Source organism: Syngnathoides biaculeatus, chromosome 3 (genome assembly GCF_019802595.1).
Source record: "Syngnathoides biaculeatus isolate LvHL_M chromosome 3, ASM1980259v1, whole genome shotgun sequence".
In the NCBI taxonomy this organism is placed as follows: Eukaryota; Metazoa; Chordata; class Actinopteri; order Syngnathiformes; family Syngnathidae; genus Syngnathoides; species Syngnathoides biaculeatus.
This window is the reverse complement of record NC_084642.1, coordinates 29,669,975-29,684,578: the sequence shown is the minus strand read 5'-3', so window position 1 is coordinate 29,684,578 and position 14,604 is coordinate 29,669,975. Positions and strand designations below refer to the sequence as shown.

The 14,604-nt window shown below is 40.3% G+C and overlaps 1 protein-coding gene across 1 annotated transcript in view; it reads right to left on the bottom strand.

Annotated features, from left to right (window-relative positions):
* Positions 1–10,040: 10,040 nt before the first annotated feature.
* The window catches only part of ddb1 (damage-specific DNA binding protein 1), a 64,872-nt gene continuing 60,308 nt past the window's right edge, over positions 10,041–14,604 (bottom strand). The window contains exons 25-27 of the mRNA XM_061815240.1: positions 14,463–14,565; positions 11,320–11,443; positions 10,041–10,638 (exon numbers count right to left, since the gene is read on the bottom strand). Of these exons, the coding sequence (XP_061671224.1) occupies positions 10,555–10,638; positions 11,320–11,443; positions 14,463–14,565 (311 nt within the window). The 3' untranslated portion in view covers positions 10,041–10,554. The remainder of the gene's footprint in view (positions 10,639–11,319; positions 11,444–14,462; positions 14,566–14,604) is intronic.

Genomic DNA, 14,604 nt, shown 5'->3' with positions numbered 1-14,604 from the left:
TCCAAAACAAATACAGAAAATGTTTTTCTCATTAGAAACATCCTTCTCCTATTCTGTATGTGAGGCAATGCAATTGTTTATTATGTAGGTACATTTTCAGATTAAACAAGGCCCGACTTGTAATGAATGGGTTGCAATCGAAATGACAGAAAGTGAAAATACAGGAGACATGCCAGTGGGTTAGGCTTTAAATCTGCATTATTTATGAAATCCCCAGGTAATGTATAATTTCTAGACATGATTGTTCAAGCTTTAGGAACCTTATTAAAGCTTACCGTGTGAGCATTTTCGCATAATAACTTATTAACAAAGTTCTTAAGCCTGTTTCTGTGTCCGTGCATCTACGAATAATAATAATCAGCATCCATTTAGTTAGTGCCCAAGAGACAAATCCATTATTTCTCTTCTCTTATACAATATGAAGATGCACCTAACATCCCTCACTGCCCCCTCTACAAAAAAAAAAACTTTAAAATAAATAACTTCATCAACAGGATCCATGCGCTAATGCTACACATGCACGAGCACGTTGCTCAGGAAGCAAATCGGCTACTCTCTTAATTTGCGAATACATCCATCCGTCTATTTTCAATACTGCTCATCCTGTTCAGGGTTGCAGGAATGTAGCCTATCCCACTGACTGGGGGGGCAAATGGTAGACTGCACCTTGGACTGGTGGTAGCCAGTCAGCTGCAAATTACATACACAGACAGACTTCTATTCATTCTAAGATTAACAAGATCAGTGAGTGGGAGGCTGTCGCTGCCTTCACTGTCAGCAACGTGTAGCAGTCTTCTTTTTTGACCATATAAAATGGTGGGGAATAGATACTGTAGTTTATTTATGCCTGATTGCGTTCTGATGAGATAAGCATCTGGACATGGCTGGACTAGAAAGGCTACGACAAATGCCTCCAGTGTGTTAATAAAAGTATTCTTTTATTAACACACTGGAGGCATTTAGAGTCAGTCTCCAATGTAGGGCACATTATTAATTTGAATATTTTATGCCACACATGAAAACTATACTATGATAATGTGATTAAAAGCATTAATAACACAAAAAAGTTTGTGTGTGCGTGTGTGGGTGCGTGTGTGTGTGTGTGTGTGTGTGTGTGTGTGTGTGTGTGTGTGTGTGTGTGTGTGTGTGTGTGTGTGTGTGTGTGAGAGTGTGCATTTCCATTTTACCTTTAAAGTAAGGTAGAATTTTATACTCAAGGTTCCAAAACATCTTTCAGAAATTCAAAACTATAATCATAACATCATGCAACCGTTGTATAATCAATTCACCTTGAGAAAAGTCTGGTTGAAATAAACAGAAGCCCCCAATTGATCGTGGCATTCATGCCAATAATGAGTCCTTGCAACTGTACCTCGTTGGATCACAGACCTACAGAGATGTAAAGCAACAAAGTCACATCAAAACGGAACCGGGAGGTGAACCTCTCGACAGTAAGAAATTGCATGAGAAAGTGGGTGCGCTGTGCTGTTGCCAAATGCATTAAGCTTGCTGCTAAAACATATTTGTTTTCCTGGGGGGGGGGGTATAAGTCTTATCAGGACAAGTTCAGTGAATCTGTGACAGAATAACAAGAGCTCTGCTTTTGGTCCAAGGAAATACATGAACATTGAGCCGAGGTGCAGGCAAATGGTGAAAATGTGCAAAATTAAGTGAATAGATTTTTGACAGGCTGTGGTGGGGTGGACTTGGTTCAGTGACTCCTAACGGTGAGGTCATAACCTCTCAGCAGCTCACAAGAGGAAGCTGTGCAGGTCATAAATAAACATGACCAGAACTTGAACAATAAACAATGGACGTCAAAATTTAGGCACGACTGTTGGCATTTTTAGCAGTAGAAAGTCAAAACTTTTTCCACTTCAAAATTAATATAATTAGTATATGATTATTGTTACAATAACAGCTGTGATCATTTTAATTCAGTGGTTTTCAACCATGTTGGAGCTACTCCAAACCCTAAATTTTATGCAGCCACAGCTTCAAATGCCCAAGCCACTCCCAAACAATTTGTAATTGTAATTTTTTCTTAATTGAAACAGGAACACAGTTGCATGCATCAGTTACACACAAATCACTGCATTCAAAAAACAAAAACAACACGACATCAAATATTTACTGCAAAACGTAACTTTTGCTTTTGCTCGACATCAGCAAAGAAATGTTACAAATGCTTGGCAAGTATTGCTTCTCATATCATTGTGACATTGTGACATTGAAGTCTATTCCATTTTTGTGTTTTTTGTTTACCATCAGCAAAAAGGATTACTTGCAATGATACACTGTAACACATGATGAGAGTACCGAATGTCAAGATATCTTATCTCCATGCAAGGCCACCACCAGCTTGTGTGAGAGATCACCAGCATCCAGTGATGGCCATGCATACCATGACATCACGACTCATCGGAGATGGGTGAATGGAATGGATATACACACACACATTATTTTACCACGATGTAGATGGGAAGAGAAATGGTGTAGAGCTTATGTTAAAGGAAGAGTTACTTTAGTCAAGAAAAGAGTGGGAGATCGAGTGATGAGGCTGAAACTTGAAATTAAGGGTGTTACGTATAATGTGATTAGTGCCTTTGTATGACATTGGGGATGAGACCGAGAGGTTAAAGAGAAATTCTGGAAGGAGCTAGACAAAGTAGTTCCAAGCATGCCAGATAGAGTTGCGATGGGTGCAGACTGTAATGGACATGTTGGTGAAGGAAAGAGAGGCGATGGAGAAGTGATGGGTAAATACGGCAACCAGGAAAGGAACTTTGAGAGACAGATGTTGGTGGACTTTGTAAAAAGGATGGAAATGGCTGTAGTGAACACTTTTTCTGGAAGAAGCACGAACATTGGGTGACCTACAAGAGTGAAGGTAGAAGCACGCAGGTGGATTATATTTTATGCAGACCATGTAATCTCAAGGAGGTTACTGATGGTAAGGTAGTGGTAGGGGAGAGTGTCGCTTGACACCACAGGATGGTGGTGTGTATGTAATGGTGTGATGTTGAGCGCTATCATAGGAACAGGACATGCAAGCACATGTTTATTTTGAAAGGCAGCACTTTCTCTGGATTTTATTCTTTTTCGTTCTTTTCAACATCATTGGTGGTATATGGAAATGTGTGTTTAAAAATGTTCATTGTAGGGGGGGGGGAATGCCGTTGAATTGTTGGTGGAAGATCTGAGAAACACATGAAGTAGGCTGCGCGCTTTATTTTGAAGCCACACTTATCATGTGGCGGGAGGAATGACTTCTGAGTGTAAAGTACACATTTTATTCTCCTCTACATATTTTCATTATTTTGTTGGAGAATGTGAATATAAGTTAGTTGAAAATGTTTGCACAGTGGGTGCAGTCACAGTTCAATGTTTCATTAATTTCAAACGTCGAGGTCCGTGTGCGTCGGTGGACGACCATGTGGTTTGTGCTGTGTGAATGAGTGTTGGCAGAAGCCGCGTGGTGACCGTGTTCTTGCAGAGTTTTGAAAGTAATTGTGAAGAGAAATCTGTGAACATCCGTGAATGTGTCTCCTTTATAATACAGAAAGAGGATTAAACCAGGTTGAGACCAGCCAACATGTATGTCTTCTCTTTCATCCATCATCCAAAAAAAATACACAACGCAGAGATAGACCCACTACATGGAGGATGACTCTAGAGGTGGGAAGGAAGATTAAGAAGACAAAGGTAGAGAAGAGAACCATGTGGTGGAAGCTGAGAAAGGAAGAATATTGTGCGGCCTTCAGGAAGCAGCCCTAAAATGTGGGCATTCCCTTAAATCTGGGCCTGCGTGCATAAAGTGCGCATTTCCACATGAGCTCAAGCGTTTTTTACCTGCCGCACACAAGATGCATGTAAATCTAGCACGCTGTGAAGGTGAAACATTATATTGCACGTTTTGATTGACTCAACTGCTCACTGGCCCACTTACGGTGCGGGACACATTTGGCCCTCAAAACCCACCTCCACTCACGGATTGCCTCATGCTCTAATGTGTGCCTCCCGCAATACACCAGCAGCCAAAAGTTGACATATTATATGAATTGGCAAAAGATATCAGCACTAGCTGACATGTTTGTTTTTTTTTAAGATGTGAGGAGGTTTTCGGCTTCAAATACTGTATGCTGGTAGCAGCTTAGAGTTTGATGAACGTGCAGGGATCCCACGATTACAAAAAGTGCAGTCATGGTGCAGTGGTGAGTTAGAAATTGAATCTTTTATTATTATCCCTTGCCCGTGTCACTAGGAAGTCTAGCCTTCACTGATCTACCTCATTTTTATTGATGGAACTCGGTATTCGGATTAAATTACACTTATTTTATTTATTTTTTGTCTTTTCCCTACCACTTATCCTCACTAGGGTCACAGCCGTCCTGGACTTTATCTCAGATGACCTTTGGGGAAAAAAAGTGTGTGTGTGGGGGGGGGGTGGGGGGTAAACCCTGAACTGGTCACCTGCCAATTGCACGGAACATATTAAGGTACCTTTGTAGTCAGAGTCATAGCAAAGTAGTGTTACTCCAGGAGTTGAATATGCTGTCACATGATGTGCCTTATCTCAAGTACCTGCTCCCAATGTCGATGGGAAAATGTGCACCGGAGATTGTAAACATGCAGATAATATGCAAAGGTAGGTACATCTCGGCAATTGCTCGAGTCCTCACAGTCCATTGATATGTTCATGTTGGTACTGTGCATTTCAAAAAAGAAACTTCTGAGACAGGTATGGAGTTTGCATGCTCTCCCCGGGCCTGTGCAGGCACTCCGGTTTCCTCCCAGATCCCTAAAACATGCATTAATTGGAGACCCTAAATTGCCCTTAGGTGTGATTGTGAGCATGAATGGTTGTGTGTCTCAATGTGCCCTTCAATTGTCTGGCAACCAGTTCAGGGTTACCAGTTCAGTTCAGGCCCTGCCTACTGCCTGTTGATACCTGGGATAGGCTCCAGCACTCCCGCTTGTGAGGATAAGCAGCTCATAAAATGGATGCACGGATAGTTTTTTCAGTATTTTTTTTCTGCACCAAATCGAATTGAGATACATAATGCTCCCATACGCAACACATCAAATCATTCCGTAAAAATAATGTTTTTTCATCCAATTGCTACCAATGTATCTACAAATATATCGAATTGGATTTATGCCAGAGATTCCCCAGTCTAATATGCTATATGTACTATATATACAATATGGGTGTAGGTTTGAGAATGTTTTTTTACAGTACATGTGCTTTTTATGTCTGCTTTAACCTGTAGTGTTAAGCGTCTTTGACTGCATAGAAAGCCCTTTATAAGTTGAACTTATCTTTATTATTATTATTATTATTATTATATATCTAAAAGGATCACTTGTCCTAGTGTAGTAGGTACTCATGGCCGCAGCATTTTGTAACAGCAGAGGCTGTGGACCAGCCTGCTAAGAGACTTACAGCCTTGACATCACTGACTGTCTTAAAAGCATGTACTAGTTTTGTAGTGTAGTGCATGTGTAGGTGGATATGTACTCTAGATGCACGTATCTGTGTATAGCATCTTATCCTTTGTGCCTCATGACGTCTACAAATAACTTCCTGTCCACACATTGCCTTACTGAACCTCTTTGGGAAACGTGCACTTATAAACAAGATTACAGTATTTAAAAACAATTTCAAAGCACACAAAGTCAATTTACTGTTGAGCAATTAAATAAGACTTAATAACATTTGAGACTTTTCTGAAACATGTTACTGAATAAACAAAAAAAAAATAAATCTGGACTGATTGTCAAAGAATAGGAAAAGGAGGCCTTGCATTTCCCATGTCAAAAAATATATTTTGTTTATTCATTTGGCATGCACTTTTTTTTTTTTACATCAGGGTACAAGAGGCCATTGTAATATTTATCCATGTATTTTCTGTACCGCTTATCCTAATAACATTAATTGAAGTTGTTTTCAACTTGACTGCTCAATTGTAATGAACTAGAATGTCTCTTCCCATTTTCTATTCTGCTGTTAAAACTGGAGAGCAACTAGACCCAAAATAAAACGGGGAGACAGTCTTTGTTTCTTGAATGACTTGGATGTGAGTGCCAAAGGTTGTCTGTCTATATGTGGCAGTGACCAGTCAAGGGTCAAAATTCACCTTATTTATTGAATGACCCTCGTATTTGGTAGTAAGGGTATAACTCAGACAATCAGTGGTCTCCCTGTGGAACAAAAACACAGAGGGACAAAAAAAAAAAAATCCTGAATTACAGTATAGCAAATTTATATCTTCTGATATTTTCAAGACAGACAATAAAATGGTTTGTCACCCATGGATTGTCAGAGTGAAAGTCCTGCCAATATATTTTCTAATTTCCAACAGACATTGCCGAGGTCAGAGTGGCAAATGTACGCTCATGACCTCTTGCTGGCCCCAAAGCACTTCCATGTTTCCGTAGTCATTCCCAAAGCCTCCGCATTTGTGACAACACAATTTGATGCGACTTGTTTAAGTTAGCTGACGTCAACTTACTTGACTGGCAGTTAGTGTATTTGCACTGGGACTGCAAATAGTCACAGACATTTTCACATTACATTGCTTTATTCAAATGTGCTCATTTCACTCCTTGAAGCCGGCGAACACGGTAACTTCTGCATATCCCAACCTTGGAGGAAGCTTGGGAAATCCTTTTGTGGTTAGATTGGGTGAAAAAAGTGAGCAGTCTAGAGATGTGTGACGTGAGTTAAACATGATCAAACAGAGAAGGTATTTCTTTATGTTCCTACACTCATACATGAACAGAACGAACTTGAACAAGAGTGTCTATATTCAATTTATTTCATTTTTAAAACATCAGCTATTTCATATAGCTGTCTAATCAAGACACATTCACTGTCACATTCATATTCCACCTTCAAATACTCGCCCTATTTTTGTAGACACATAATGAGTGAGGCATTTGGCTTTACAGAAGTTTATCTCCAAATTCCCAAAGGAGCTTTCACTATGAGGAGAGACGAGGATTCAAAAAGTCTGAACAGGAAATTGGTTGAAGACGCACCAGAGTGAAATAAAGGCATTCCGAGGATGAAAAAAAAAAAGGATGGAACTGGCAGGCAACTCCTACTGTCACTATCTGCATTCACCAATCATCTTAAAATGCAGCACAGAAAAACAATCTTTTGCACCATTCTAAAATGGCTGCTAATTTCCATCATAATGGAGAGCATTTTAATTAACTATGGTTAGAACAGCAAGTGGATAGAACTGCACTATAAAAAAATATTGAACAAATGGGTCAAATTTGTTTTGTTTTTTAAAAATGTTTTGCCACCTTCCAAAGTTATTTCCAGTAAAAGATATGCAAGAATTATAATTAGCGTTCATTTCAAATTCAGAGAGGATATACTGTTCTGTATCTCATTACAGAAAAGGTCTGGAAGCCACTGTGAATCAAAATCTGTGACATCAAAATTAAATGAACCTGGTAAAATGAAAAATAAACAAACTCAAAGTCCATGTGATTAACTGGCAACCAGTTCAGGGCGTATCCTGCCCGATGAGACCTGGGATAGGCTCCAGCAGTCCCGCGCCCCTCGTGAGGATAAGCGGCTAAGAAAATGGATGGACGGACAACTAACAGCCTAACAACCCTAACTCTGAGTTATTATATAACAAACTCACCTGTAATATCGTACTGTGTTGTGGTAGAGGATCAGAAGACAGCTCAGAAACTCCCAATGGTTGAGGACGTTCTTTGGAAAAATACCCAAACGGCCAGGAGCGTCAGATGATGAGACACGGTCGACACATGCTGAGTTAATGTTTAATGATGACACTCTTTACGTTGATGTTCACTGGAGACAGTCTGCTTCCTGCAGCTTCAGCTATGGTACGGCAACTTGGTACTAGACATTATGTGCAGCTGCTTGACTCTACATATGGACTTGTTCAGGGTGGGGAATCAGAATCGGGGGGGCATCTATCTAATTGTCCTTCAAGGATGGTGTAAAACAGGTAAATGTTGATAGACAATAAAGCAGTTCCAATGTGACTGCTTCTATCATAATCTGGTTTTATATCTGAAACTCAAAAATGAAGTACTGTATCTCCTAAATTTTCAGAACTGTTGCTTCAAGTGTGTACCGAAGAGGATAGGAGAGCATCCGACAGCACCACCAGCATCAGGGCGCCCCAACGGTTTCGTCTCTCCGCTGCTCTTCTCTCTCTACACGAATGGCTCCAACTCAATGCATCTGACTGTCAAACCCCTGAAGTTTGCATCTGCCTCATCAAAGATGTTAATGAGTCTGCATATTGACAGGAAATGGAGTGGCTGGAGCTGTGGTGCAGCCTACACAATGTTTAGCTGAACACACTCAAGCATGTGGAGATGATCGTGGACTTCCAGAGGCATCCTTCACCACTGCTGACCCTCACGCTGTCCAACTGCCTTGTGTCAACCGGTGAGACCTTCAAGTTGCTGGAAATTAGTCTCTCAGGGCCTAAAGTGAGAACAACATCAAAAAGGATGTAGCAGAGAATGTACTTCCTGCAGCTGCTTAGGAAGCATGGCCTTCCACGGGAACTGTTGAGGTAGTTCTACATGAGTTTTGGAATTAGTCCTTTGTTCATCCATCACAGTCTTGTTTGGTGCCGCTACAAAAAAGGAGAATCTCCGGATGGAACGGACAATCAAAACTCTGGAAAGATTATCGATACCCCCCATCTGTCCTTGAGGACTTGCACGCTGTCAGAACTCAGACAAGAGCATGCAAATTCCTCTTGGATTCACCATTATCTTCTAGCTCTAGGCAGGCACTATCGATAAATGTGACTTAAAACATTCCAACGGCTTCTTCCCTCTTGCCATTCAATGCTTAAACAGTCGACTTGGAATTTCATTGCAACTTGCTGTATATTTTGTCCTCGGATTGCTGTCACATTATTCGTGCACTCACTGTCGCAGTCTCGCCACACGGCACTACATGTACATCTGTTGTTGACCAATATAGACCACTCTTGTGCTTGAGAAGTATTATTAATATTTGCACAATTCATCCAGATTATCGGAGTAGTAGACAATTTAAACTGCATACATTTCTTGAAGTCCCCGTGCCCTTTGCAAAAATGCTCATTGTGCTAATTATTGCTCGATTAGTCATTGCAAATTGATCTAATTGCTTGAGGACTCTACATCATTTTACACAATTCAAGAGGAAAAAAAAGTTGTACTGCCATTGCAACATTCGTGGCAAGCTAGTCTTCCTCAGTAACTGTTTTTTATGTCTCAAAAGTATTCTGTCTCAAGTCTGTTCATTTAGTAGAGTGGCTCCAACAACCGGACACAAATTCGTTGTTTGAGATACTTGCCAAATAAAGATGATTCTGATAAGGCCTAGAAAGTTTTACAGTGCCATTTCTAACAAACGAACAAACATTGAGATGCGACAGTGATAAGTTGTGAAGGGACAATTAGGGTCATTTACATTACATAATTGGAATTCAAATACATTTTTTTGTTAAAAATACTTTTCTGTTCAATACTTCGTTCCATAAATTGAACCTGATTACAATGTTGAAATGTTACGCTTACAAAGTCTAATACATTTTTCAAAGATGGGAAAACATTTTGATCTTTTGATTACAAGTAGAGGGGCACGGTGGATCAGCTGGTAAAGCATTGGCATCACAGTTCTGCGATCCCCGGTTCAATGCCGGACCCGCCTATGTGGAGTTTGAATGTTCCCCGTGCCTGCGTGGGTTTCCTCCCACATTCCAAAAACACGCAACATTAATTGGACACTCTAAATTGCCGCTAGGTGTGATTGTGAGTGCGGCTATTTGTCTCAATGTGCCCTGCGATTGGCTGGCAACAAGTTCAAGGTGTACCCCGCCTCCTGCCCATTGACAGCTAGGATAGGTTTCAGCACTCCCCGCGACCCTCGCGAGGATAAGGAGTGAAGAAAATGGATGGATGGATGATTACAAGTATACCTGATATTCATTAAAAATAGCCAAAAAGCACCCCCCCTCAAATAAACTGACACAAAAGGGTAAGAGTACTAAAGCAATGTTTATTAGAGTGAAGAAAACATCACAAAGACAAAAATATCTATAAATCTATTATTTTTTTCTTTTCTTGTTGTTCAGACTTTGATAACCTTGGATGTGAAAAGCGGTCACAATTTAATGGTGACGTCAAAAGGTCTTGCTAACCTCCTCGAAACTGTCACAAATGTGCTAAAAAGACTTTTTGGTGAGGGAAACGAGTGTTTTCTCTATTATTACTCACACTTTCAACACTAACACAGCCACACACGTTCACACCAAGATCTTCACTTTAGCCTTCTTTTTTTTCCCATTTATTCATTGGATGCTCTGCTTTGCCAGGAGATTCTTTTCCAAATGAAGAGTTTAAATCATGTACACCTTCAAGGACTCAACCCCTGACAAACATGCACAAATTGCTTATTTATAATTATTTACACTTCTGCAAGGACCAAACGCTTATTTTCGTATTTGTTTCTCCAGAGGATCATCTTTCTCTGTGTCTGCGGGCCGTGAAATGCTAGTGGATCCTTGTCAGCTCCTCGACAATCTTAATGACCTCGTCCACCGTGGCTTCACGCTTCATACCGCTGCCGTCATCGATCTGGAATCGAACCACATCAAACAGTGGACCATCAAATGTAAGACAAAGCTCGCTAATGCTGGTTATGGCATCATCAACTACATGGAAGGCCAAGGATAGCTTTGTTTCATAGATGTTTATTTACACAATTTGACCCTTTTTTGTTTTGAAAATAATGTGAAATATGTGACAATTTTATACTTTCACTCATACTTCACCAGCTGGTTTGGCCAAAATAGAGAAAAATGAACCCAGAGCACATGAGGGCAGTGCCACACAGTGTATCTGCTCTGTGGCATTCATGTTTAAAATGTGAACAGTAGGTGTAATAAAGTCCCCAATCAAAATTTATCATAATTTAGTGTTTGTTAGGTGGTGAGATAAGTTAATCAACCAAGGTAAACAGCTCACTCCACTGCATCCAAGCCATCTAAATCAGCAGCACCTCTCTCAGTTGTTTTATGTAAAGTCCCCAATGTTATAGGACACTTAAGTTGACAAGTTCCATATGGTGCCTTAACCACACTTCCTTTTGATTTTTTTTGTACAAGATCATTCGGGATGGGTACAAGATTTTAGTAAAAATTAAATTCCTGGGCGGGGAAACACACAAAACTGTGCATGTCCTGACCAAAGAACAGAAGATGATAGTGAGGCAGCATATGAAAGAATTAATCTGAAAATAAGAATGACTAAACCTACCTGAAGTGTACTGACAACCTCTTGCATCTTGGCTCTGCCTAGATCCAGGAAACTCTCAATCAGATCACCATCGATGAATCCCGTGGCTTGATCAGTCTTTCGCTCCGTGTGGAAGGACCTCCAGGTGCGGCAATGTCAAGGGCAATCAATGCAATGGAGCTGCTCTGTCTGAAGATGGTACGTATGGTATAATAAGTTTGTTTCACCTCAAGTTTCTTTCAAGCGTCCTATTATGTGAGTGGACTGAATGTCTGAAGTGTTCAGAGAATAGTTACTATTAGGAATTAGCATTTTAATCAATGACAGTGAACCTAACCCATTGAGGATTCAGTGGAGGGCTACACGACAGTGTTTGAGCATCATCATCATGACGTGTGCAATGGCAACTGGTCGATAAGGGCACAAGGGGCACTGCACTACCAATTACCTGAAATACTACTACTAACACGTACACTGGATGTATGTGTTCAATAGTCACATCATGGGGTCTCCTGCAATGTTGGTGTTCTGTAATATACAGTTAATAAACTGCAATACTGAATGTGACAAGCAGAGGAAGTTGTTTGGACATGCTAATAAGATAAGCCCCCACGTTGCCGAACATTCAAACACAGGGTGCAGCCCAGATTGGTGACCTTCTTGAATGATAGCTATGAAATAAGACACAGTAAACAACGTGATGCGGTTTCTATTTCGCTCTTCAAAATGAAAATACTGTAGGCAACTGCATGAGGTGTGTTTAAGGACACTTAATAGAACCAAATTTGTTAGTTGATTCTTTTGTAATACACCACCCAATTGTAAGGATTTTTTTTTGTATCATGATGCTTTAGTTAAAACACTATTAGGAACACATAGTGAAAAAGAATTTTTCCATTTGAAATACAAATAAAATATTTCGTTGATATAGCCAGAGATGTTGGGAATGCATCATTTCACCATCGCGTTTGTCCAACTGTGTTGAATGATTTTGTTAGTACATTAAGAAGTACAGTCCTGCTTTTAAAAATTCTCTCCAAAAAATAACAAAAAAAAAAAAAAAACCCCAACCACAACATTTAAGTAACAGATTTTTTTCATGTTTTTAAGACTGTAGGGTGAAAGAACTAATGTGTACTGACTGGTTGGTAAGAATCGGGAAATGAAATGCCAGTATTTATCACCTTATCTTTTAATCTTAAGTTCTTATTTTTGGAACCATGAACTGAGTTTTGAAGTAGTTCACATAGAAAATGAACTTTCTTCACATTGATCTCATATTATTTTTTTGCATCACATTATACTGTACATTTCAGGTTTGAAAAAAAAAAAAAATTTTTCATTCCCCCGTCCCCCAATATTGTGCAGTTCAGCATTCACAAATTTGTCTATTTATATTTTTTTGTGGGACCCATTCTTCGTTAGAGATAACCTTTACGTCGTTATTGACCTCGGGGTAAATACTATCATAGCTTTGCGAGATATTTTGTCATCTTTGTACCAAGGGACAATATTGATGCAGGTAGAAGAGCCTCATTAAGACAAAAGTAATGCTTTGCTGTCATCTTGTGGAATCCACAGGCAATAGACCCTTCCGTAGAAATTGCGTACGCCGCGTCGCTGACCAATCAGAGGCCAGAGATGTGCCTAAACCACGCCCCTTGTTGTCGTCCGCCATATCCTCAGACAATGTCGCATGGTTCAGTAGAGCTTTTGTTTGCGTTTTATCACGTCTTAGGGATCCTTAACAATAGATATGGTTAAGAGGTGTAGTCACGGACTTTGTAATAGTGACGACAGGTATCCTGAAAGGCTAGTTGGTGGATTTCAATTCGTACCCTTTCCAAAACCGAAGACCCAGGACGAAAAATGTCATTGATGGATCAAACTTTGTGGAAGACCGCATCATCAACTGAATCCATCTAAAATCAACCAGAACAGATATGTTTGCACGAAGGTAAGCCCTATTTTTGATTTTCAATACATGTCTAATATAAATGAATTAGCAGTTCTTCGCTTGCATAACATGGCTACGTGTGAATGATTGACACACTTGATCTGTGTTGAGCGATACTTTTCGAGGACCTGACTGCACAAACGTGTCTCTTTGTTGGCGGCTAGCGAGCTAAGCTAAACCGGACTAGCGATTCCTAAAAGCCTTCGACGTGCACCGAGACACCAAGACTGAAGGAAGGATGTTTGAGGACACTAAAGTAGTGATTGTCGTACTCTGTCGGGACTTGCGTAGGTTCGGCACTAATTCAAGAATAATTATTGAGGGGAGCGCGTGACATTACACAAAGAAAACGAGAGAAACAACTCGTAAATCAAGCCTAGCCTTCTTCTTTTCCTTCATACGGCGGTTCACAAACGGCTATACAGATTCTGCACACAAGTGTGATAGGTAACACGAAAATAGGAAACTGTCAATGACGAATTCGTCTTTGGGTTATATTTTATTATGTGGCTTCTCGGGCTTCCTCTGACTCCGGAAAGATCTCGCGCTAATATCAATGGTTTCTCCGTCGATATGCATGGAAATACCATTGAAATACCCCTCGCTGAAATACTTGAAGCCCTGCTGTCTGCTCTTCAATGATATTTCACTATTCGGTAAGAATGCGAGTGAAAAATTAGCTGGTAAATCGGACAATTTCGCTCTCGACTTTTCTTCCTGCGACACCATTTTGTCTAATGTTTGTCTGAGGTTAGCAACAGTGGGGTGACGTGCTTCAGGAGGCGTGGTTAAGTGCCCTGTACGGAGGGGTCAATTGGGGGGCATCAGATGCCTGTCGATTTAGAGCGGGGCTTTGTCTCTTTACTATAATAAATTAACTGATGGACTGAGAATTGCATGTTGATTGATTGTGCCTTCAAGCAATTAAAAGAAAATGGTATGCACCATTGCTGCAACCAGCAGAGGTGATGTTTAATCAGTCCCAAATAGTTTACTTTTGGAAGAACATAATCAACTATGCTACTAAATAGGAAGTTGTATAATGTATATTAACTAATTTACAAAAATCAGCGCTGTCATTTAACTGTACAACCTTCTCAACATCACAGTACACAGTCACTCTCCTTGAGGAAAGTGCGGGGACTACGTGTTGTTTCACTGTAACAGATGGCAAGCATGCATGTGAACATACAAAAAAAAAGGATATAAACTGTGTTCAATCTTCCCCACACTCTTGATTACTTTGTTGAGACGGTTTTGAAGGTCCAGGAGAAGACTGTACCATCCCTCAGACAGGGAGGTCACCAGTCCTAACACACACATTCAGGACAATTGAACACATACAGTAT